The sequence below is a fragment of the Eleginops maclovinus genome, chromosome 1 (assembly GCF_036324505.1).
Source record: "Eleginops maclovinus isolate JMC-PN-2008 ecotype Puerto Natales chromosome 1, JC_Emac_rtc_rv5, whole genome shotgun sequence".
Classification (NCBI taxonomy): domain Eukaryota; kingdom Metazoa; phylum Chordata; class Actinopteri; order Perciformes; family Eleginopidae; genus Eleginops; species Eleginops maclovinus.
Genome location: NC_086349.1, coordinates 13,556,725 through 13,578,850, shown reverse-complemented (window position 1 = coordinate 13,578,850; position 22,126 = coordinate 13,556,725). Strand labels below are relative to the sequence as shown.

Here is a 22,126-nt window from a genome sequence, read left to right as displayed (position 1 = left end):
TCAGAAAAATGGAGTGAGCTGGTAGATGGAGAGGTGCCAGTTCTCCTCCTGAGCCACTGCCGAGGTGCCCTTGAGCAAGGCACCAAACCCTGAAACTGCTCGCTGGCGCCGGGTACCTGGCAGCCTCCCTGCTCTGCCACCTCTCCTGCATGTGTGTGGTTGTGTTTGTGTTTGTGCATGTATATCATCCCTGCTTGTGCATGTATATCCTCCCTGTGTGTAATGTGTGTAAACACTAAGAGTGGGGAAAGAAATGTCCCTGTATGGGATTAATAAAATATATGTTCTTCTTTAAAGAGCCACATTACTTTGAGAAATTGTGATTGTGAAGAATTCCTAATTTTTTTGTCATTGCACAGACAAACTATAAAATGATAATAAAAATGACTGTTCATTGCAGTGCTTAAATGAAACGCACTGTACAGTTTAGACCTAAATAGTCAATCACAAATGTCTATCCAATGCAATCACCTTTAAATGTGAAGGTCTATGCTAAAGGTCATTGCAATCAGTCCAACAGATGTTTCACTCAGATCAGCAAATGTCACACTGTCTAGTAGCTATTAATGAAAAGTCACACGCACAAAAGTCAGTGTGTTTCATTCTCTGGGTATACTGAAATGTCTGTGGGAAATGATTGCCAAAAAATGTATATCACATAAAAAAAGATCATGTTATTTGTTTAGCTTTTGAAATTTGTTTAGTTTAATTGCATAACTGTACATTTGTGTCATATTTCTTTGCAGGATTTCTTTTATTATGGAATCCAACCACAACTACTCTGTTCATTGGTTTGCCCACACACAGAGGGTTTGTGGTTGTCATGGCAACAGCAGAACTGTGTGTGCGTGTGTGTGTGTGTGTGTGTGTGTGTGTGTGTGTGTGTGTGTGTGTGTGTGTGTGTGTGTGTGTGTGTGTGTGTGTGTGTGTGTGTGTGTGTGTGTGTGTGTGTGTGTGTGTGTGCGTGCGTGCGTGCCGGGGGGAAGCCATGCGCCCTCCATCCACGCTGCAGCTCAGGCACGAGAGCCTTTCTGAGGGGGCGTGGTCTGTTTCGCTGCAGAGGGATGCTCGGCAGCCCCACGCTGGACCAACCAGACTGGAAAATCCCTGCTTACAGACACGTAGCATTCACACGCACACACACACTTGTGCTGACTGCAATCAAACCCCCTCAAGCTCCCAGCATCTGTGCTGCATCTCTTTTCTCCTCCTTGTCCACCTCCTCTCTTACTCTGTATCTCTGCAACGCTCTATCCTCCACAGCTTTGACTCACTCAGCTACTACCATCCCTGCCACGCTGAACAGCAAAACCTGGCATCATGTCCTCCAACCTGCCCCCTGGACCCGCCACGGGGGCCAAAAACAAGCCGCTGTCCCCCTTTAGGAAGCGGGGCAGCTTGCAGTATGCAGCCAGCACAGGTGAGTGGGGAGCATGGGGGGGAGGGTCGGAGTGTTTGCCCATGTAACCGAACCAGGACTCTCAAATGAATTCAGCATGAAATGCTGGGCATTGTGTATTCTGGCTTTTTGAACTGTTATTATACAGATAAATCATTATTTATCAAAGAAAGAAAACTCACACACGGTGCAACAGTTTTTCTTTGTGAGTAGTTTGTTGAAAAGCAGACCTGTTGATTTGGGAAGTGTAAACCCAGAGGATGCTCTCTTTGGAGGATTTCAGCATTCATTTCCTTTATGCCTTTTTTTTTTTTTTTTTACAAATTACATAACATGCATACAATCTGCAGCATCAGCCAAAAGTTATTTTGCAGTAGGATCAGCGGATGCTGTATGAAACCATTTTTGACGATGCTGAAATGTTGCATAAATCATTGTTGGGAAATTAAGACAAAAAGTTGTTCTGTTTTATCCTAAAGGATGATCTTAATATGTTGGCAACTCTGTGGATTGTGGCCTCCCTTTGTAAAAATGCACCTTAAACTACCTAACCTATGTTGTTAATTCTGTGTTGCTTGGACAAATGTGATGACGATGCTTTTCATGCATGTGGCCTGGAGAGAATATGTAGGATGGTACCTCAGTGACTTGATCCCGGTCTGAATGAGAGGATTAGCCTCAACTCTGATGTATGCACACACCGGTCAGCCTTTCATCCAAATTACAAAGACTTTAGAATGACCATATGATGTAAAGCCAGCCTTTCAAAAAACCCTCCATCTTTGTTCATCAGTGTCATCTCTCAATCTCATCTAATTTTCTCCTTTAATGTGAAAAAAGGGCATTTAAATCCCATTGATATCATGAATTTATCTTATGCTTGCATAGGATGCGTATGATATAACCTCCCTCTATTGGCAGCTTTATTTTTACATTAGAATTACATAAGGCATACAAATGCTGGCTCAAAAATATATGTATCTTTAAAAATCACCAAGGTCATGTTGCCACTGGGGACAAGGAAGAAGGACAGTGAGAGGCTGTGACATAAGGTTGTTTTGTTGAGGAGGTCACAGTGATTTATAGCCTTGATGATAAATACGAAGGCTGGAGACAATCATTCAGAGACTTCCCCTCCAATAAGGATGCTCCCTGTTATTACCTCTTGTATTCGAAAGACATATTACTTTTTTTGTTTTATAGACGCAGAGGACTGTGTACAGACTCGGCCTCCGGGCTTGATTTTGAAAGTCTCTGCAGAAGCACTTTAAAATAGCATTCAGGTTTATTTTGTTAAAGCATCCTGGGGGGCATCTGAGTCGGCAAAGGTGACATTTAGGTGACTCACTGACTTTTGTTTTTTTATGAAAGGCACACATCTAGTTTTGGGCAGTATACTGTATAAAGTACGGTGTTAATATTAGAACATACTGTAGATACACAATCGTGTATTGGTATTAGATGGACTATTTGGATAATTGCCAGTGTAATGTCTTCAAGTGCTCAGTGAGTACTTAATGAAATGCTATTATGGAAAAATTATGAAATGTCTGACACTAGCTGCCTAATGATGATCAAAACCAACACTTGGCAAGATGGAGGAGCTTTATCTTATTAGCCGGTTTCCATAAGTATCCTTAGCTTTTGATTACATCTAATGGACTGATCAATCAGCGCAGAAGAGATGCTGCAGCATATCTAATCTGCATTAAATGAGTTACACATCTTAGCTTTCTCTAAAGGTTATGTACCCCCCTCACACATTATTTACTGATCTATCACACAGCACTCTGGTGCAGTAATCCTGTGCAGAGCTCCGGCGTCGTGTTGGCCGTGTTTGGCTCATTATTGCAGGGTTTGTGTTGTAACTCTTGAGAGGATGGCAGTGTGTGAATAACTTTTCTGGCTGTGAATAGGTAGTTCTGCGATCAAAGCGACACCCACTCACTGGTTACACTGTTCTCTGCCCCGTGCTGTTTTACACCTGTTGAAGCACTCGAGCGACAAGGAGAACGTTATGTGGCTGGATATTTGTGCAATTATGAAGCTGCGTGAAGTGTGTGACATAAACAGACATTATTATATTCAGCAAGAACAAAAATACTTTAGAAACATAATGATGATAATAAAACACTTTATTATAAAGCCTATAAAATGCAAGAAAAGACACACATACAGTAAAGGGCTGCGAGAATCATAAAAAAAGATGAAGACAATATGGTTATTACTAATCACAAAAGCATGTGAAATAAATCATAAATAATAGATAATAGTTAGGAAGAGTGACATGTATTAATAAATATATATTTTAAATACATGTTGTTTTTAAGATACTTGATATTTTTAAAGTACAGGTTCTTCCAAATCCAGGAGGATCCTTTATTTATGCATAGTTCTCATTATACAACACAAGTTGTGTTATATTATCATTTTTATTATTCCTGAGGCAATTTGTTAGCAGCCTCTTATTTTGAAGCTTTACATACTGTACTGCTGGCGAGAACCACCTTTACCAAACCAGGATGTTTCATAAACAGATCATATGTTTTGTAGGTAGAATTAGAGTCTGCAAAGAAACAAATAATTACAACAATTGTAATGGGGTAAAAACGACAGCATCTTATATAAGTATGGAAATGCTTTCATCTTCTGCAAGAAAGCAATACTACAATAACACATGAAGTAATAGGATACAATCAGACTGTTATTCAGAGAGATCCTCCATACAGTACAGGAGGTTTGAGATGGACCTTTGAACACATTGTACTTCGCCCACATTTCCTTCAAGCCTCCTTTGCCTGTGTCACTCTGGTCATTGTTATGTGGCAACACAAGTCTTGTCTTGAACAAATACAGTAATTACAGGGGAGGGATCCTGTCAGTTAAACCTTAAGCCCCATCACTCCCCACATTAAAGCAATCTCTACAAATAATATTTGACCCAGCCCCAGGACTCCCACCCAAACACACCTTCCTCTGATAACCTCCAGAGAGTCACTCCTTGGGTGAATCTCATATATAACAACATCTGGCCTCTGAGAGGTCTTGTGGACTTCTGACCTGTGGGTGGGACTGTCTTTATTGTATTTCTGCTCGTACTTAAAGTGGGCTGCTGCAGTGGCTATACTGTACCTGATGCCAGCTGCTGTTAGCAACACATCGACCTGCGGGGAGCCAGAATCTTGTTTAAAGGTACAGAACATACCACTGTAGGCGTAATCTGAAATCAAACAAGGGGCAAGTATTTCAGTGTTTTGTCTTTTGGCTTCTTTTATTTGGAAGTGAATTAAACAAATTACATCAACTTAAGTAGCATTCATAAGTACAGTTTGAAGGTACAATTGATTCTACTCTAAATGTATAATCCATTACATTCAGAAGAGGAATTTTGTTTTACTCCATTAGGTTTTACAGATTCAATTCCTTGCATAAGAAAATGCCATCAATTGGAATAGCTGGTTTAAGTTTCTATAATCAAAATAGTTGCTTATTTTTTCTGTCATATCAATTAAAAATGTTTGGTTCATGGACAGTTTGTCAAAAAAAGATAGACTACTATCAATCAAGAATGAATCAATGAAATAATCACCTATAGGTAACATACAGAACATGTCATCACGGTATAAGGTTTAAAGCATCACCGTAGATTAAAATGCACAATACAGCAGCTGCATTTTAAATAGGTGCCTAATGTCAATGCAATTTACATTTCAATGTGTCAAAATGATTATACAAGCAACAATATTATATATTTGATATAATAATGTTAACATCTGATATGCACCTGTCTGCATAGTTTCTGCCATTGCCAAGGCTGGGTGACTCCATGCTTTGCCAGAATTTAGTTATTTGACTTTGCCTTACAGCATGAGAGGCTCACACTGATTTGTGTGTGATGCAGCCTTCTGCCATCAGGGGAAGTCTGGTCTGAATCAATTAAATCTTGTTTGTTTTGCTACTCATGGGGACACATCAATTTGATTAGTCCTCTTGAAAGCTATTTTGGTTGTGAGTGCCTTGAAAAGAACCATGATAATTTAATCTTGAGGGGCAGAACGGTAATTTTCTTCTTGTCAGATTTTGTGTGACTCTGTTTCAAACAAGGTTTTTCTCTCCAGTTTGTCAGAACTGATTTTCAAACTGGATTGCTCCAGTTTATAAGCAGCTCTCTTCACTACATTAAAGGGGGAGAAAAATTGTCAGGAGGTTTTTAGCGTATAATTTGTTTCTGTCTATGTATATTTTATGGAAATTAAATTGTGATTGATGCTCTGGTTCCAAACATTTTAACAAATAAAATGTTTGTTTGCTTTGAATAACAGACTGTTTAATCCAATGTTATGAAATAATCGGAAAGCTCCTTTGTCTAAAAACGATGAAAACACAAAAGCCAAATCAATGCAGTGTAGGTCACGTTTCAATCGATATGGAAACTGTAGTTTAGTAGCGTATTGAAAAAAGTCCAGTTACAATTGAGAGGAACTACAGTGCATACAATTGTTCTAGTCTAAATATATTTGTGACGCATTTGTATGAATTAATGTGTTTAGTATTAACTGACAGGCTTGGGGTTGATGTTGCCAGCCTTATCCTTCACAAGTCTTCACACATGTCTGAATAAAACGAGACTTCTTATTCAGCTTTAAGTTCCTATGTTACACAACTCAAGTTAAACTCTAGACATTATTGAGCAAGAGCACATAAGATAACGAGATTAAAAAAAACGAGATTCAAATCCTTTGTTAACAAATTCATGTAATTAAGTCTTGGATAACACCATATTCAGTCAATGTAATTTTGTTCATTAGGCTTGTCAAACTTGTTTGAAAAGCTCAATCAGGCACCAAGTGATTTTCAACATTTCCTTGACTTAATTAAAGGTCAGAAATATTAAATAAATGTCTTATCGTTTTTTTTATGCCATGGCTGGAAGTTTTTCATTTTTTATGACATCATCTTGAAATTCAAGCATTCAACTATTTATTTCAGTCCAAAACAAAAGTACATTTGGTGCAGAGGTCTCATAGGAGGGGTGATATGACTGCAGAGAAACTCTCACACTGCGGACACTATGACGGATTTTACAAAAATGTATCACAGTGTCATGAAATTGCATCAGTTTACTGAATTATGAATGTGTTATTTCTTCAGTCGTAGCTTACAAACAGCTCTGTGTTTATAGCATGGGAAAGCATGTTCCAGAAATGACTGCTGCCACCATAATGGGGACATGTGCTGGCCCTTTAATTTCACTCATGTGAGAGGAAATGGAGGCAAGGTCTAATTATTAGATAGTCATCTCCCTTAGTCAATGCTGTTCAGCGGGCAAAAAAAACCCTGACATCTCAAACCTGACAGCTGAGCCAGCACCATTTTATTCAAACACACACACACTCAGACGCCACAAACATCTCAAACACATGGTCCCCTCAGCAAAACACAGCACAGAGGATAAAGCAGAGGGGAGGGGGGTGCTGTGAGTTTCTCTCACAGCAGGAGAAACTGCATCCGCTGCTGATGTAAGTCGCCTCCCCCCCCGCCTCCTCTCCCTCCTGTGGTACGTTCCAAATAGATGTCAGAGGCATTTAAATGAGGAGGATCAGCTCCAGAGGCAGCTAGTGCAGCGACAGCTGGCCTGAACCAGGAGACAGACAGAGGGGGGTCACACACAGGGATGTGAGGGGGAGTTCATGGATCTGCGGGACCAGCTCTTTGTATGTATGACAGGGACACATTAAGGGAATAGATGAGGATGGCTATGACTCTGTGAGTGTGTTTATGTTAGAGCATTTGTCTTTGCCAGTTTTGTGTGTGTTTGAAGTGTGTCTTTCTTGTTTACGTCCATCCCATCCTCCCATCATGTTTAACCCTTCTTAGAAGGACAGCAGGCGCTATCCTGGTCCATTTGTTGTTTGGCATGCTCCATCTCACTGCCCAGACAGCCTCTCTCTCCTCTTTCTGTCTCTTTCTGGCTCTGTGTCTCCTCTCTGCCCTGCTAGCTGCAGGTTAATGCAGGCTCTGAGGAGGCAGGTACGCTCCACTACCCTCATCATGAGAAAAAGCACAAATAATGTTTTTCTCTCGTCCACTCTAACCCTCCCCCCTTCTTCCTTTCCCTCTTTCAGTCTCATTGCCACCGTCCTCTGCGTGTCTCTTGACGGCTTTGTGTAATAGCCCTGTGCAGTGCTGTCTTTAGTGTGATGGGGACGATGTGTGTCGATTGATTGTCCCACAAACTAGCTCTCTCTCTCTCTCTCTCTCTCTCTCTCTCTCTCTCTCTCTCTCTCTCTCTCTCTCTCTCTCTCTCTCTTTGAGATGGGATACAGGTGCAACTGTGCACAAAGAAGCAGAGAAGGTTGATAAACTGTGCTGACTGCACCTGCAACTGCTGTGGGATCAGATGTAGAGTGTTGTTTTTAAGGCTAGGGGGCATCCTGCTTTTTATTCTTAGCATTCCTTTTCTTTATGGTTTAAGCAAGAAGGCTGACAGTAGTAAAGATAACACATTAAAGAAGTTTCTACTTGAATACCAACATCGACCTGCAGCCATGAAGTTCCTGCAGCTGCAGAGACTAAAGCACAGATTTTGTATAACACATCTTGAGAATCGTCAGCTGTTTGATGTAGAGCGGTTGAGAGAAGCAAGGAGTAAACATCCTTTAGGAGCATTGATAGATCCTGCTGCGTTCTCCATGTTTATGTGTTTGTCTTTTTGACACTACGCTCTCCTTTTATGCTGCCATATATTCTGGGGAATTCTAGTGTAAGATAAGTGACAATTTATTTCTAATTATGAAGCTCTGTTAGTTGTTGGTTTGATATCCTGGCATTAAAAACAAGGGCTAGGTAATTCAGCTTTCATTAAAGTATAAAACATTTTATATTTAAGGTTTGCTTAAAATGCCTTGTGAATATCTTGGTCTATAGTGTTTCTAAATGTAACCAAAATGTAACCACTAAACTTTTTTTATGTAAAAGCATTATTGGAGACTTGCTTGTGTTTGGACAACGCATTATATTTTACAACTTTGCCTTATGTTGTTGTATTAAAAAGGGGGTTTGCAGATAATAGTTTTTATTGTTTAAAGTAAGGTACTGAAAAAAGTATAATTTTGTTATCACAACTCCAACTTTGAGGCTGTAATTCTCACTTAAATCGACACATTTTCAAACCATACCTAATCTTAGTGAAAACCTTTCAAAATGACCCTCCAGTGTTGCTTTGTTTACATTGGTATTTCTGCTTTCTCAGCAGTACGGACATATGTGAGCTGTGTGAGAAAGTGTTGGTCCTTGCCTTCGGACAGAGGCTGTGAGTCACTGGCACTTTTAGTGGGTGGGTATCTGCATAGTCAATGGAAGAAGTTGGACAATGTTTGTTGCTGATCCAGAGAATCATGCTGAATGTTATTCCATTCAGGCAGGGTGTGTTGTTGGTCTCAAAAGTAACACGCTTTTCTGACAAAGGCAACTGGGGGAAAAGTAGTACGGTAGATGGTTTCACACAAAGTCTATTGACCCCGGACCTTTAGCTCCCATCTGGCCTGTTAGCTTCAGATAACTTTCCACTTCCATTCCATCCCCCGGGGCCGGTTACACCACACCATCCGGTTGAGTTGAACTGCAGTTAGGGCTGTCCAAACTGTCCAGCTGCTGAAATATTTATGCAGTGGAAGTCCCGCATAATGCTGATACTATTTGACCTATTTTAGAAGTTGTGGAAGATGAGGGGTTGCAGTGTCTGTGATTCAATATGTTGTCCTATTAGCGCCAATTTGTTTTGTTCTATCTCTTTAAGACCTTGTGTTGCTTTCCTCCTGCTGTTATTGGATCAATAAAAGTTTCAGCCAACTGGATTATGATGTGCAGGTTCAAGAGAATTGTGACATTCATTTCTGAGTGTTTGCTCTCTAACAGTAGGGGGATGAGTTGTTATGTAACTGTAGATGCTACTGATCCAAATATAGCTGCCATTAGGGGATTAGCTCCAGGCCCGCCTTGCTTGGCTCGGCTTGGCTTTGCTGTAGCCCAGTATGGATGTCTTTGCCGCTGGCCGCCTGCTGCCCTCCAAACCAGTGTCCACTGTTATCACGACAAAGTGATGGGCCCCCAAACCGACAGCAGAGATAACATCTGAGCCAGCATTAATTTCACTGACGGCTCCCTCCTATGACTGAGGCATCTGCAGCACGACCTTGTGACTGAGACTGGAGGACAGTTGGACATCACAGCATGTGTGCTCATTACATGTATTTAAGCTAGCTTTGGATAGAAATATGTAACTCAGTATTTCTTAGTTTTTATCAATTATTCAATCATCAATCAATTATTGTTTCATCCCTAAAGTTTGAAGTTTTGTTCTCTTACATTTTTGAAAAACATAAAACGGTATTCCCTCAATGACCTTTTCAAATATCTAGGTTTGTCTCACCAGAAGTTATAATGTACTACAGTATAACATAGAAATAATACTCACATTGTAGTAGTTGGAACGAGGGAGTGTTGTGTGTGTTTACTGGAAGAATAAGCAGATTTATAAGTTCATAAATAGACCAAGGAATTAATATATGCACGTCTAAATTTCACTTATTGATTGATTTAAAGAAGGTTCTGTGACTTATGGGTTCAATTTATTCAAAATGGAAACTTGTATTACCTTGAGTAGCAAAAGCACATTTAGTAAATAGTGTGTTAATTAGTGTTTGCTTTTCACACTGCAACATGTCGGTACGTCTTCTGCAACCCTTTATAACATTTTAAGGAATAGTTTTAGTAATTATGGCCATTTATTTAAATCATTACTTCTTTCATATTAAAAACTCATAATTACTATTTGCATTATGTTGTACTATGTGCTTTCTTACAATTCAGAAAGGAAAATATTTAGGTCCTTTCTTGTCTTATTTATTTCTTGGCCAGGTCGCTCTTGAAAAGACATTTTAATCTCAATGAGACTTTTACCTGGTTAAATAAAGGACACATATATTCAGAATCGTACTACTTTTATCATTGAGCTGAAGTTATTCCTGTAGATGCGATCTCCTTGGACATTATAACCAGTTATTGTTTGTATCTTGTTTTTGTAACTTACTGAGACTCATAGCTGAATGTGTAAGCTAGGCTTTTCAGCCTTTTAAAGGTCAAACAATGAGCGCTCTTGAATTTGTATACCCAACACTGAAAAAGTTTGCGTTCCCTTTCTGTGTTTGTGAAGTATCTTAGTCTGAGATGCTTGTGTGTGTTTTGACGTTGCTTCCTTGTAGTGCAGGCAAACTGTGGTGTCGGATAGGATGTGTTGATTGGACAGTGTTGAGCAGAAGGTAATAAACAACGTGCTGAGTTGGGGTCTGGCCAATGATTACACCATCACCTCTTTTCTCTTTCCCTCTGCCTCCTGCCTCAAGTGTTTTTGTACTTTTTAATGAGGCTTTTTGTCAAATCCTAATCAGCCCATTTAATTGGCCACTCTGGTCTCCTTACTGTCCCTACAGAGCAGACACTCAGACATGCTGTGTTAAATAAATCAGGCTCTTAATTTAAACCTGGCACAAAACAAACAAAAACAATACAGACTGCAGGTATACACGGGATACCCTTTTTGACCTTTGTGTGTGTATTAATACCAAGAAGCAGGCTCAGTGACACTCTAGCACACACAGGATAAAATATTTAAGAGCCTCGATGAATATTTCAGTGGCAGGTTTGTAGTTTCCAAGTAAAGATTAATACCATTGCAGGCAGACTGCTACACACACACTCAGCAGGGAACACAGCAGTGAAGGCACTGTATTTCATCACTGTTTCTCACAAACTAATGGGAGAAATAATTATGTTTCCCTCATCGCTGTTGACAGCTTTATCCGAGCATTAACTCCCCTCCAAGTCTTTTTAATTGACCATCCCCCTTCACTTTCCATTCTTTCCTTTCCATGACAACTGTGTTTGTATAAAACTTGAGTCTTGCAATGGCAACAATGAAGGGTATTTGCCAGTGTAAGTGCTGACAGGCTCCCCACCTGAATAGTCCATTGTGTCTTGAGGCATAAACAGTCGCTGAGCTAAGACCTGCGCTGCCGAATGACGGAGGAGCAACACACTTCTGCTCACTGTTTTGTTTACTGTTGTTCGGGAATTAAAAATCAAAGAGATTCAATAAACTGATTTAGTTTATTCAGCTGATTCATATTCATATCTAGCCCTCTTACATGATGGGTAAAATGAGGAGATGTTGCTATTTTTATCAAAGTTGATCATCTCAGTTAATAGGATACAGCTGATGGAAGCACAACTCATTTAAAGTTATGATTCTTAGTAGCTATGAGTGTCTATAGAGCTACTAAAATTTGTTATTTGACTAATATGTCAATAATATCCTGTTTATTTAAATTCTTAAATTCCAAAACAAGGATGGAATTATTTTTAATGGAGAGACATTCTTCTGTACGTCATGAAGATGCACAGTTTTCTCACAAATGTTATGCCTCCTTTCCCTTTCTCTCCTCTTCTCTATCTCCAGCTGATCTCCGCGGTGCCCGCCACCTCCTCACTTCCCAGCATTCCTTGCCTGGGATCCCTGTGGCCTTGAAACAGTCCATTGACCTGCGTACATCCATGGACGGGAAGTACAAAGAGATTGCTGAGGTTAGTGCTCTGTGAATTATTGACCTTAGAAATTAAGATTGCTTTGATGTGTGGACTTTAATGTTGTTTTCTGTTTGTGTGAAGGAGCTGTTTTCCCGCACTATGGCTGAGAGTGAGATGCGCAGTGCCCCTTATGAGTTTCCAGAGGACAGCCCCATCGAGCAGCTGGAGGAGAGACGCCATCGCCTTGAGCGTCAGATCAGCCAGGATGTCAAGTAAGTGTAGAGGAAGGACAGTTAGTAAACAGCCACAAGTGAGTCTCTGAGGATCCTAAAGTCTCTGTTCTCAGGTTTGAACCTGACATCCTCCTGCGAGCCAAACAGGAGTTCATGAAGACTGACAGTGCCACAGATCTTGAGTGAGAGTTTCACCTGCCAATAGTGGTCTTTATTATCTTTAAATAATTATATGAAATGTTCAGGATATAAATAATCATTTGTGGATATTTTATTAGATACATGAAGGAGCAGAGCCAATTTCCTGACCTGCAGGAAAGAGATCTGGTTCCAGAGAGAGAGTACCAGCGAGTCGCTATTTCTGGGGAGGAGAAATGTGGGGTGAGTCCCAGTAATGCAGGGAGAAAGAAACATATATCTATATTTAGTAGAAGCACTTCACACATTGTGTATTTTTTTAAATAACACGTCCTCTCAGAAAAAGACACATTTTTTCCATGCTAGCTTTAATGTTCATTCCTTTTCCTTCCATTATTTAAAGGTTCCCTTCACAGATCTTTTGGATGCAGCCAAATGTGTTGTGAAGGCTCTGTTCATCAGACAGAAGTATATGGGTCTGTCTCTGCAGAGTTTCTGCAGGACTACTGCACGCTACCTGCAGGAGCTGAGTGAGAGACCTCTGGACTTAGACATCTATGATGAGGACATCCCAGAGGCTGCCGGATATGCAGGTATGTACAGTACGCATGAGTGCTGATACCCTCATATGCTGCACAATATATTGATGAAGTAGTGAGACACTATTGATTTGTGCTTAAACAATAAGTTGAGACACAATTTGACACTATAATAATAGTGTCAATTACACACTTTACTATGACTTTTTAATGCCACACTAATTTCTATGTATTGTTTTTGCACATACTGTTTTATTAAATAAAATATGAATCCTACTATAGTAAACCTCTTTATATTATGACATACTTTAATAGGACTTTGTCATGACTAACTAATTGTTGCTATATACCAGTGTTGGAGAAAACTTTGATTTGTAAAAGATCTGATAGGGGTTAGAGTTAGTGTTTTATATGTTAAAATGACACATACAATAATATTGTGTAGATAATCCAAGGCTATTTATAACTTCATTATTTTTTAATTCGGCATTTTATGTTGTAATGGGAGTTTAAGTCATGTCCAGTGCCTTACTCTCACATTAAGACATAACCGGGCACACCCACCGATTTCACAATCCATCTGTCACACACCCCCTACCAGCCTGCCACAACGTGCAAGCTGTTAAAATCAGACCTAAGTTGCATGTGCATTCCCACCTCGTTCAGAGCCGTGACATTCTGTCTCCCTTCAGATGGCACAATGCACCCAACTATTTCTAAAACTCACCCCTATGAGAACCAGGACCCTGCCAGCATGCCCCCTGATATGGGCTACGGCTGCAAGATGGTGGATGGTGTCATGCATGTGTACACGACGAGGAGCAATATGGAAAAGTGAGATATTCATGACAAATCACTCGCATGCTTTATCTTTTAGTCCTGGAGGTTGTTGGGTCTGTTTTTATGCTCAGTTCACACATTGTGTTGGCAGCAAAGGGTTTCTTACTTAAGTTGTGATGTCTGCAGAAGCACAGAGCTGGACCTGCCGTACCCGGACCTGCAGGAGTACATCGCTGATATGAACGTCATGATGGCCCTCATTATCAACGGACCAGTGTATGTTGTTCTTATTTTGACTACAGAACTGTGTGTATATCACACCTTTAAAATATATTACCGACCATTCAAATTGTTTATCACTAGACTTCCTTAATTATTTCCTTTTTGATCCCAGTCTCAGAGAGTGACCACTACTCTTCATATTGTTTCCTTTGCCACAGAAAGTCCTTCTGCTACCGTCGTCTGCAGTATCTTAGCTCCAAGTTCCAGATGCACATCCTGCTGAATGAGATGAAAGAGCTGGCAGCACAGAAAAAAGTCCCACATCGAGACTTTTATAATATCCGTAAGGTGAACTTGAAAGCTGTTTCCTACTGAGCCCAGACAGAATATTTATTAAAAACTGGAACCGGATTTCACGATATAATGTTTAATCTTGTTTTACAGGTTGACACACACATTCACGCTTCTTCCTGCATGAATCAGAAGCACCTTCTGCGTTTCATCAAAAGGGCCATGAAAAAGTATCCTAAGGAGATTGTGCATGTGGAAAAAGGCAAGGGTCAGACGCTCATGGAGGTGTTTGAGAGCATGAACCTGACGGCCTTTGACCTGAGCGTGGACACTCTAGACATGCATGCAGTGAGTACCACCCATGTTGGTAAATAAAAGGTTCACAGGTTGCTAGGTTGGTGCTGAAATGACACATAGTGATTTCAATTTCATTCACTATTGCAGGACCGTAACACTTTTCACCGCTTTGACAAGTTCAATGCCAAATACAACCCCATTGGCGAGTCCATCCTGAGAGAGATCTTCATCAAAACAGACAACCACATTGAGGGGAAATACTTCGGCCACATTATTAAGGTGCTTAAAAAATACACAGCCCATCACTTGCCACTGATACATGCAGAATGAGCACATGAGACACTGGCGCCCCCTGCTGACGTTTTTTGTTTCTGCTCCTCAGGAGGTGATGGCTGACCTGGAGGAGAGCAAGTACCAGAACGTGGAGCTCCGGCTATCGATCTACGGCCGCTCCAGAGACGAGTGGGACAAACTAGCCAAGTGGGCTGTCAAACATCTGGTGTACTCTAGCAATGTGCGCTGGCTGGTGCAGGTGCCACGACTCTTGTGAGTAACTGCAGTGCTGTGAAGTGTGATAGAGTTGAGATACCCCTGCCCCAGGTTGAACAAAGCACAACCATGTATTTTCATTACTATAATATGTCTACTTTATGAAATGGATGGTTGTGTAGAAAAAAATTCCGCGAAATTATTATTTTTGGTTAATGTTTGGATTTTCCCTTAAACTACAAATAGTGAAAATGAAGGCTCCTCTGATAGGGACCGTGTTGGCCTTATCCCATATATCTCTGGAAGTAATGGTCAAAATGTCACCAAATTTGGACTAGATGTTCACAGAGAAGCATATCATACAATATTATATATCAAAACCTTTTACCATCTTCGTAATATTAACACTTAAACACACATTAAAGCAATACTACACTTGAGTTTTGTACTTTAAAATAATTAATGATATTCACATATAACTGTTATAGCACTTTATACTTCTTCTCTACTAACAAACAGAATGGGATAAATGTATATTTTGCTTTACCTTGTCTTGGAAAGGAATTAAAGGGTCGGTCACATTTGTAAGGACAAATGCTTGAAAGGAGATTATCACAATTTTGACACATTAATACCATACTGACTTGTTTTTTTTATTTTCTCCTAAAGTGACGTCTACCACACAAAGAAACAGCTGTACAACTTCCAAGAGATGCTGGAGAATGTATTTACACCTCTGTTTGAGGTTACAGTCAACCCTACAAGCCATCCAGAGCTGCACCTCTTCCTACAACACGTATGAAGTCTTTGCTGTGTGACCATTAACTACATTTTATTCACACGTAGCTAAACCTCAGAGTGTTTCATGGATCTCTTGTTGGTCCCTCTCACAGGTTGTGGGTTTTGACAGCGTGGACGATGAGTCAAAACCAGAGCAACATATCTTCAACCTGGACAGTCCGCTGCCAGTCAACTGGACAGAGGAGGATAACCCACCCTACTCCTACTACCTCTACTATATGTATGCAAACATGACGGTGCTGAATCACCTGCGCAGGTATGTAGTTACAGTTAAGTCCCACTGGCTGCCATAAACAATCATAATGACATGTTTTAAGTGTAGAAACTAACATTTTCAACTTGTCAATCATGAACATAAAAATAGTCATCGCAAACTTTTTCGTTGAAAAATATGAAATAAAGTCACAGTATAGAATGTCAAAAACATCACAATATAGATTGTCATGAAGCCTCATTGTACAGCATTTGGAAAAGAACATTATGTACACTTCAAACATTGCTAAAATATGTAATCCCCTTTAATCTGTGGAAGTCACACCCCTAGTATCTGTGTCTTTTACTTTCAAGGCAACGAGGGTTTCACACGCTTGTTCTTCGTCCTCATTGTGGGGAGGCGGGGCCAATCCATCACCTGGTGTCTGGTTTCATGCTGTCAGAGAACATCTCCCACGGGCTGCTGCTCAGAAAGGTGTGACATCAATATCACAACAGCCGCTTAATTTCCAGAGTTTATTTGTACAACCTTTTTTTGAGCACAGATCAACCGACATAAGACAAACATAAGTCCATAATGCATTCAGTGGTAAAGTATTCCTAGAACATTAGTTGATTATTCCAGTTTACAACATGGTGCTGTTTGATCTTCCAGGCTCCTGTGCTGCAGTATCTGTACTACCTGGCCCAGATTGGTATTGCCATGTCCCCTCTCAGCAATAACAGCCTGTTTCTCAGCTACCATCGTAACCCCCTGCCAGAGTACCTGTCCCGAGGCCTCATGGTTTCTCTGTCCACAGACGACCCTCTGCAGTTTCACTTCACTAAGGTCGGTGTACACAGCCACTCCAACATCCTTCATTTTAAAGTTACACTTACACCTAAAGAACACTTTGGTACTGAGGTGTAACAGCACATATAACACACCAGGTTTGTTTTCTGTCTTAGGGCCCTGTCTCCCCCCTCTCCAATTATTTTGAATATAACGTATATGCTCAGTATTTTCATTAACCGCATTTGCTAATATTGATGGCTGGAATTTATTCTATAAATGTTAGTTTATCGTCTTTGGAAATTGTGAAACAACTCAAGGTAAAGGCAAGTTTACTTATAAAGCACATTTCAAGTGCTTTACAAACATTTTTATGTAAAACGTTAAGACAAATTGCAACAGATTACATACTAAAATCACATTCAAAACAGACATTAAAAAGACAAAAGAATAAAATAAAAATTGGTCGGTTGAGGGGATTCGAGGAGTCCTGCTTGTTCAGAGTGGCTGTCCCTAATCACTGACCAGGTGTAGCCTACAGTTCAGATAGCGGAGAGGAGGCCTATTTAGTTTTAGGAGAGTTTTGTTTTATGTTTGATAGTGAGGTTGTAAGACTAGAAAAAAATATAAAAGGTGAGTTTGAATACAATTGGTCTACTGTAAATCAGGGTTGACATGTCTTTGCTGATGTGTTGGTATTTCCTTTGTGCTCTGTGTAGGAACCTTTGATGGAAGAGTACAGCATTGCTGCTCAGGTGTGGAAGCTGAGCTCCTGCGACATGTGTGAGCTCGCCAGAAACAGCGTGCTGATGAGCGGATTCTCTCAAAAGGTCTCAAAGATAGCACATCTGTCTTTACCACTCCCTGCTTTGCTATAGTTGTCTGCAGACTGTTTAATTTCCTCTTCTCTCCTGGATCAGGTGAAGAGATCCTGGCTCGGCCCACATCACCGCAAGGAGGGGCAGGAGTGTAATGACATCCGGCGCACCAACGTTCCTGACATCCGCGTGGCATACCGCTATGAGACCATGTGTGAGGAGCTGAATTTAATCACACAGGCCATCCGCACAGACGAGCTGGAGATCATCGAAGAGGAGGGCAGTCTGTGCATGGCAGCAGTGCAGGGAAGCGAGTGAACATGCAGCACAACAGAGACACATTTCTCACTACATTCCCTGTCTTCAGGACTTCAACATATCTGTGAAAATGGAAAGCATTGTTACAAGAAGATTATGAACATTGCTACTGTGGCAGTATGAGAGGACCTACAATCTGTGTACCTACCATGTTTACTTCCTTTAGTGTCCTGTGTCATTCTATGCCACTTGTCACATTGATTTCACAGTGTCTCCTAGTGTATTTCATTTTTAATTATTACATTTTCATGGTTCGCAACTACATTTTGTCAGAGTTTCTGAACTTCCTGCAGCCAGTATTCATTAATAATGATGTACCAGGTTATCAGGTTTTGTAACAACATTTGTTTGACATGTGATGCAAAACCTTAGTCAAGAAGGTGGATTTAAAGACAAATTAGTAACACTGCGTGACTTTTGGCTGGTTGACATTACTTTCCACAGGAATTTCCTTCTACTCGAAATGATTATAAGGACATGTTTCCCATAGCTGTTCTGTGTCATATTATTGCTGTTTGGGTTTTGTTTTCACAAGTCTCTGCAGTTATTCTGCAGTTGCGTGATGGCACGCCAATATGTGTTCCTGTGCAGTATATATTCTGTGACATTGTTTCTGCTTTCAATCTATACAGTAACTCTGACTTAATACAATCTGTCCTTTACATGTACACAGCTGTTTTAAAATGGATACATTTCTGAGTAACAGTACAGTAATTGATGCATGATATGTTCCTTCAGTGCAATTCATGATAAACACATTATTTTGGGGAGAAGTGAAAGTCGTCTTACTTGACAAACCCTTTTTTAACTCCTGCCTTCAGTTGTTACCGTTATGTTATCTGTAGGGTTCTCTGGTTGCTGGTAAAAGCACTGTCTCCCTCCTAGAGAATTATATGTGATGTTTGTGGAATATTATTTGAATGCATTATGTCTAAGAAAAATAAATGTTGTTCAAACTGGAGTGCTTGACTTTTTTAATGCCATTTTGAATTCAAATGTAGGACTTCCTTTAAAATAACCACAATTGTTTTAAAAAACAACACCAATGACTTAGTTAAGGACTATTGTTTTTTCCCAAATGTTTAACATGACACAACATACAGTATATCCCCATTTTGTTTTCTAGCTAGCAGACTCACCCATGTTGTTTGTTCAGCTATTCTGATCTGCGTGATATTAATGCATTAAGTAAATCATTTTAAAAGTAGTTGATTCCAATTATTTTTGAACAGCTAAACATATATCTTAAATTGTCATTGAAAATTATCGATAAAAATGTCCAAAAGAAGTATAATATATCATAAAAAGGTCATTTAAAAGAATAATCAGTATGCCATAAGATATTAATAAAATGTCATGGAATAGTATTTCATCAAAAGTTATAATATATTATTTCATAAAGTTGTTTTTTTAAGAATATGGTTTAGTACTTAAGAAACGCTCATGGTACACAGTTTATCAAAACAATATTATCAAAATAAGTGGTTTGTCACTTATAAAAAGTCTTAGTATGGCATAAAATTGTCATAAGAAATGTAATTTAAACAAATTAATTGTACTTCATCCAAGTTCACTTTGAAATATATAAAGAAAGACTTGGCTTTTATAATTTGGAATTAAAAAAGGCACGACAGTGTTTCTTCTCTGACATCATTGCCAAAAACACAAACAACTCACGTGTCTTGTTTGCTACCGTTGAGAGGCTAACAAACCCCCCAGTGTCAGTAGCCTCTGAATTTCAATCCACCAGGGCCTGCAATGAATTTGCTTCCTTCTTCACTGGCAAAATTTAGAAAAATCAGACAGACAGTCAGTATTTCTGTATCAGGTACAGCAAATGTGTTGTCCTTGTGTCTACTTAAAATCAATTCAAACAACATGACACAATTCCATCAGATTAATGATAAAGACCTAGAGGACATTATTCAACATCTGAAGTCCTCCTCCTGCTGCCTTGATATTATACCTACAAGCTTTTTCATAATTGTTTTTCATAGCATGTCCTCTGATCTACTTCATAAAGTAACCAGGTCTCTTCACTCAGGTGTATTTCCACAGGCCCTGAAAACTGCAGTAATTAAACCGCTCTTAAAAAAGAATAATCTAGATGCTTCAGTAATGAAGCAATTACAGGCCCATATCAAACCTCCCATTTTGAGGTAAAATAATTGAAAAAGTAGTTTTTAAACAACTGAGTAATTTCTTGGATGCAAATAACTGTTTTGATGTGTTCCAGTCAGGCTCACGACTGTACCACAGCACTGATATTGCTCTTGTTAAAGTCTTCAATGACATCCACTTCAACACAGACAGCTGGCAAAATCTCAGTGTTAGTATTATTAGATCTGAGCGCTGCATTTGACATTGTTGACCACAACATATTACTAGGACGACTAGAACACTGGTTGGGACTTTCAGCAACAGTTCTAAATTTGTTTGAATCTCACTTAAAGGACAGGAAAAACTTTGTTTCTTTAGGCAGCTACACATCAGAGCTGACACATATGATATGTTGGGTTCCTCAAGGCTCCATCTTGGGGCCTCTTCTCTTTAACATCTACATGCTACCAATGGCTCAGATGATGAAAAGCAACAAAACAAGTTACCATAGCTATGCAGATGGTACACAAATTTACATTACCATTTCACCAGGAGACTATGCTGATTAAAACACTGAGTAAGTGCATTGAACAAATCAATGACTGGAAGAGTCATGACTTTCTCCAATTAAACAAAGACAAAACTGAGGTAATTGTTTTTGGAACAAAGGAGGAACGACAAAAAGTCAGTGCTGAGCTTCAGTCAGCAATGTTAAATGCCATAAATCTAGGTCTAGTCATGGATTCTGACCTGAATTTCAACAGTCACATTAAAACAATAACTAAGTCCGCCTACTATCACCTGAAGAACATATCTAGGATTAAAGGTCTAATGTCACAGCAGGATCTAGAAAAACTTGTCCATGCTTTTATCTTCAGTAGACTGGACTACTGTAACGGTGTCTTTGCAGGTCTCACTAAGAAATCCATTAGAAAGCTGCAGCTGATTCAGAACGCTGCAGCTCGAGTCCTCACTAACACTAAGAGAGTGGATCACATCACTCCAGTTCTGAAGTCTTTACACTGGCTTCCTGTCTGTCAAATAATTGATTTCAAAATTCTGCTGCTGGTTTATAAAGTATTGAATGGTTTAGGCCCAAAATACATTTGTGAACTCCTGGATGAACCATCCAGAACTCTCAGGTCTTCTGGGACGGGTCAGCTTTCTGTCCCCAGAATTAGAACTAAACATAGAGAAGCAGCGTTCAGTTATTATGCTCCAAATATCTGGAACAAACTCCCAGAACCCTGCAGGTCCGCTGCTACTCTTACTACTTTTAAATCCAGGCTGAAAACATTTTTTTTTGCCGCTGCTTTTAATTGAAGTGTTCTTATCTAACATTGCACTTTAACTTTTATTCTGCATTGTAACTTTTATTCATGTATTTTATACCTGTTGTGTTTATTTTATTATCTTTGCTCTTAAATGACTGTTTTTAAATGCCTTTCTATAATGTGTTTATGCTGCACTACTTCTACATGCTCTTAATGTCTTTCATTTTTGTAAAGCACTTTGAATTGCCTTGTGTTGGAAGGTGCTATATAAATAAACTTGCCTTGCCTTGCCTTGACTTGCCTTGCCTTGCCTTGCCTTGCCTTGCCTTGCCTTGCCTTGCCTTCGCCATAATGAAAAGTCATACAAATCAAAACAGTAGTTTATCATAAAAAGTCAAAGTAAAGTGTGTTATATTTTAGGCTTTTTTAATTTTATTTAATAGGTTATTATGTCATAAAAATGTTAAATAAAGTAACATCAAAAAATGTCATAGTATCAGGGTTCCTACAGCGTAAGATTTGCGAAATTTATGAATTTAAAGACAGTTGGACAGTGGACATGTGAACCAGTGAGTATACGCAGAAGTGAAACAAGTGTTGCATTGTGTGCTGATCAAGGTCATTTCTCTCCAATGTGGGTCAAAGTGAGCAGGCATTTAACACCACATTCAGACTGATTAAAAACCTCTATTAATTAAATATAACAGTTGGTCTGGCTGTAAAGAATAGGGTCCTACCTCACACACGGGCAAGTAACTGCTATTGTAGCCTATGACTTTTTGTGTATGGCATTGCTTAACCAATAAGTCCGGTCAATCATTAATTAGAAACATTTCCTACCGTAGACTTAATTGTCTC

At 39.6% G+C, this 22,126-nt stretch overlaps 1 protein-coding gene across 4 annotated transcripts; it reads left to right on the top strand.

Moving 5' to 3' along the window:
* The first annotated feature begins 1,129 nt into the window (after positions 1-1,129).
* ampd2b (adenosine monophosphate deaminase 2b) lies at positions 1,130-18,855 on the top strand. 4 transcript variants are annotated; one of them, XM_063895612.1, is made up of 19 exons: positions 7,061-7,113; positions 8,655-8,735; positions 11,916-12,040; positions 12,125-12,255; positions 12,330-12,398; positions 12,495-12,597; positions 12,758-12,947; positions 13,586-13,727; positions 13,860-13,949; positions 14,114-14,243; positions 14,340-14,534; positions 14,631-14,762; positions 14,866-15,029; positions 15,642-15,768; positions 15,866-16,029; positions 16,341-16,461; positions 16,642-16,815; positions 17,478-17,588; positions 17,679-18,855. In XM_063895612.1, the coding sequence occupies exons 3-19, from the start codon at positions 12,011-12,013 to the stop codon at positions 17,892-17,894; spliced, it is 2,289 nt and encodes a 762-aa protein (XP_063751682.1). In that variant the 5' UTR covers positions 7,061-7,113; positions 8,655-8,735; positions 11,916-12,010; the 3' UTR covers positions 17,895-18,855. The 4 variants fall into 4 exon arrangements, with proteins under 4 accessions (XP_063751656.1, XP_063751665.1, XP_063751675.1 ...); XM_063895586.1 differs by lacking the exons at positions 7,061-7,113; positions 8,655-8,735 and adding an exon at positions 1,130-1,420; XM_063895595.1 differs by lacking the exon at positions 8,655-8,735 and having other exon boundaries at positions 6,993-7,165.
* Positions 18,856-22,126: the final 3,271 nt, after the last annotated feature.

Coding starts and splice junctions, on each gene's coding strand:
- ampd2b (XM_063895586.1), top strand. CDS start 1,321: ATGTCCTCCAACCTGCCCCCTGGACCCGCCACGGGGGCCAAAAACAAG. Junction 12,041..12,124: donor AGTACAAAGAGATTGCTGAG/GTTAGTGCTCTG, acceptor GTTTGTGTGAAG/GAGCTGTTTTCCCGCACTAT. Junction 14,535..14,630: donor ACACTCTAGACATGCATGCA/GTGAGTACCACC, acceptor TCACTATTGCAG/GACCGTAACACTTTTCACCG.